The 3,300-nt window shown below is 40.9% G+C and overlaps 1 protein-coding gene across 1 annotated transcript; it reads left to right on the forward strand.

The window, feature by feature from the left end:
• Nucleotides 1-1,972: 1,972 nt before the first annotated feature.
• LOC147433152 (cytochrome P450 CYP736A12-like) lies at nucleotides 1,973-2,527 on the forward strand. The gene has a single exon (XM_086491719.1). The coding sequence runs from the start codon at nucleotides 1,988-1,990 to the stop codon at nucleotides 2,525-2,527; it is 540 nt and encodes a 179-aa protein (XP_086347845.1). The 5' UTR covers nucleotides 1,973-1,987.
• The last annotated feature ends 773 nt before the right edge of the window (nucleotides 2,528-3,300 follow it).

Genomic DNA, 3,300 nt, shown 5'->3' on the forward strand with positions numbered 1-3,300 from the left:
TCCTCCCAAAAGTCTTGCATTGAAGCTTGCCTTGTAAAATTGCCTCTCTCTCTCTCTCTCTCTCTCTCTCTCTCTCAAAGGTCCTCTTGGCTGACACATGTAAAGGGAAAGAAGCTTGCCATTGTACTATAGTACATCAGCATGTTCAAATGGGATCAATGGTTTGGATCATTTGGCCCGTCGGATGTATTTTTGCAAACTTGGGTTGTCTGATAAAATGAAGATGAAAAAGTAAATTCGAGCCAACAAGTAAATTCAGTCCCATTCAGGTTGACTTGCATCTTCAATCGACGACCTCCCCCGTGCAAGGCATGTTCTCTAACCACCATGCTTGCATGCATGTCAATTCAATGCACTACATTGTAAGTGTGGGTTGATTTATAAATTCGAGACCGATCATACTCCTTACAATGCACCCACGTCACAATTTTCACCCTTCACCCTTGATCCCATTTGACCATGCTCGTGTCTTATAGTCTTGAAGGTAAAGCCTACGCGACCCTTCACTTTGTTTTTTACTTGGTCCCTTCACGTACGAGCCTCATATGAGCCTTTGCACGTTGTTTCCAATTGTGATTGGATTTTGGACCGACATTTTCAAAGGAAGCATTGAAAAACTTCGTTCCTTTCATTGCAAGCCTTTGCTCTTCAAGCTTCTTAGATTATGAAATTCTTTGACATTTTAGTGTATTTTTGAAGGATACCGAGCAATTTTCACCATCCCCCGCCCCCCACACCTCGTGTGTCGTGCTGCAGCTCCCAGCCAACTTTGAGCACCCCCTTCTCTCCCATCCTTTGCGCATGCTCGATTGATCTGACGTCGCCTGCTCACACTCGACAACGGGTCTGCCTGCCGCATCGTCATTCCTATCCTTCACCATAAGGGAACCTCATATAGATTCTTCTCCCAATTTCTTTTCGAGAATGTGTAGGACATAGTTTGGGCACTTTATTGTTCTAGAATCTAGAATAGCCAAGGTGAAGCTACACCTTATAAATGAGCCACAACAAACCTCTCACCTCAGTCTAGCTTGTCTCTATGGAGCCCGATCTCCCATTAGTCGACGTTACACTCCGCACCTTAGCAGAGCTGCACTATTCTCATTGCAATCTCTGTAACCTCTCTTGCCATCTTGCGTTGTAGCAGGGAGCGAAGCGGCCCGGTAGAGGTGCGGGGGAGCCTGGTGACGATGTTGAATAACATAAACTGCAGGATGGCGATGGGGAAGAAGCTTGAGGATGTGCGTGCAGGTGAAGGGAATGAGGCGGGAAACTTGCATGGCCTTATAGAGGATATCCTTCGGGTGGCTACGTTCCTTGGCTTGCCTGGCTGGACCCCCACGGCTACTTAAAGCACATGAAGGCCACCGCAAAGCGGACCCGAGCGTTGCTTCAGTGCGTGATAGACGAGAGACGACAACTAAGAATTGCCAATGGTGAGGAAATTAAGGAGCCTCGTGACTTGCTGGATGTTCTACTGGCTGCCTCTCTACATACTTCACATGATAGAGTATTCCTATATTCTTACTTCCTCAGCCTACTAAGATTTTATGAAGATTTATTTTTCATAAAGCAGTCTGGATTGATGATTAGCTATTGTCATAATTTTCAAAGGGGTTCATGCCCATTTAGAACAGCTCAAGACAATATGTTTGTGCTTTTTCAAACAAAGCGTTTACAAAGTTAAAATTCGGATTTGTTTAGTGTTTGTTTTGAAATGAATTAAGAGATTTTTATGGTCGATGATCCTCTTCAAATGTGATGTAGATGAATATCAATGCTCTAAAATTTTATCCTTTAATAGCTAGCATTGGCTTGTGCTTGTTTGTTTGAGGTTTCTCAATTGATGAATGCTAGTTTTTAATTTCTTCTCTGCTAATTTTCTCATCGTTTTGTTTTTCCTTAGGATGTGTTTATTGGAGGCTCTGACACATCGGCTACTGTAGTAGAATGGGCATTGGCTGACCTTATAAACCACCCAAAGGAAATGGAAAAACTTCATGAGGAGTTGGACAATATGGTTGGAAAGGAAAGACTTGTTGAAGAGAATGACATTCCAAATCTAACATATCTTCAATATGTGATCAAAGAGAGTATGCGCTTGCATCCGGTTGTACCCTTTCTAGTTCCGCGAGAGGCTAAACAAGAATGTACCATTGGAGAATTCAAGATTAGCCCCGGTACTTGGATATATGTCAATACTTGGGCCATAGGTAGGGATTCTTCTGTATGGGAAGAACCTTTTGAATTTCTTCCAGAGAGGTTTTCAAAGAAGAATATTGATTTAAGGGGCCAACATTTTGATTTCTTGCCTTTCGAAATGGGACGTAGAACATGTCCTGGGAGGGCTTTGGGCATCTGTAATGTTCATCTCATGCTTGCATCATTGGTTCAAGCTTTCACATGGCAGTGTGCAAGTGGTGCAAGTGAAGGCATCCTCGATATGTCCGAGAAATTTGGATTAATTGTTGACATGGCTAAACACTTTCAAGATGTTGCCACTCCTAGGCTGCCTCTACATCTTTAATGAATAACTACATGCATAAAAGATGATTGCTAAGATATTCCTTCTTATGAATTAGCATTCATGTAGCAATGCCTATAAACTTTTTATTACATGAGAAGTTTTATGGTTGACACCTTTTCTTGGGAGAATTTTTCTTTGTAAGGATCTTGAATCATATTTCGACTTGAACTAATCTTTGGACTTTTTATTCACATTTGATGATGACTATTGTATTGTTCGGAAGGTGACAAAATGCTCTGAATTTCACCACTAAGTTGTAGTTGCGGTATATAACTGGTGTTAACTCCTTATTGATTGTTCTTTGAACATTGGATGCATGTGATTTTTGAGTTTTTAAGGTTGAATTGATTTTTCTAATATCTTCCTTCACTAATCTCAACCTAATTTTCTTTTGTTTCAACACTCGACTTTGCATTATCTCAGATTTAAACTGATCACTATCACTTGATTAACATACTTTAGTATGCTTCACAAAGTTAGAGAGGAAGAGGGAGGAGAGAGAGATGAATGGGTGACACGAGCAAAAAAATTCGTAATTTAAAGTATACAAAATGTTTATGAATCATCTTCCAAAAGATCCCTACAAGAAGCATTCACTATGATCTCTAATTGTTTATCGCGGTCTTTTACCAAATTCAACTGGAAAGGGAAGGGAGAGGAGGGTTGAGTGGGGAGGGGGTTGTATTTGAATTATTACCACGATTATTTCCACGCTATTTACCTCAATTATTGCTACTACTATTATCGTGTTTATTTTCGTGAAGAGATTTAGC

Source organism: Adiantum capillus-veneris, chromosome 20, assembly GCF_014529385.1.
Source record: "Adiantum capillus-veneris isolate H3 chromosome 20, ASM1452938v2, whole genome shotgun sequence".
Taxonomy (NCBI): Eukaryota; Viridiplantae; Streptophyta; class Polypodiopsida; order Polypodiales; family Pteridaceae; genus Adiantum; species Adiantum capillus-veneris.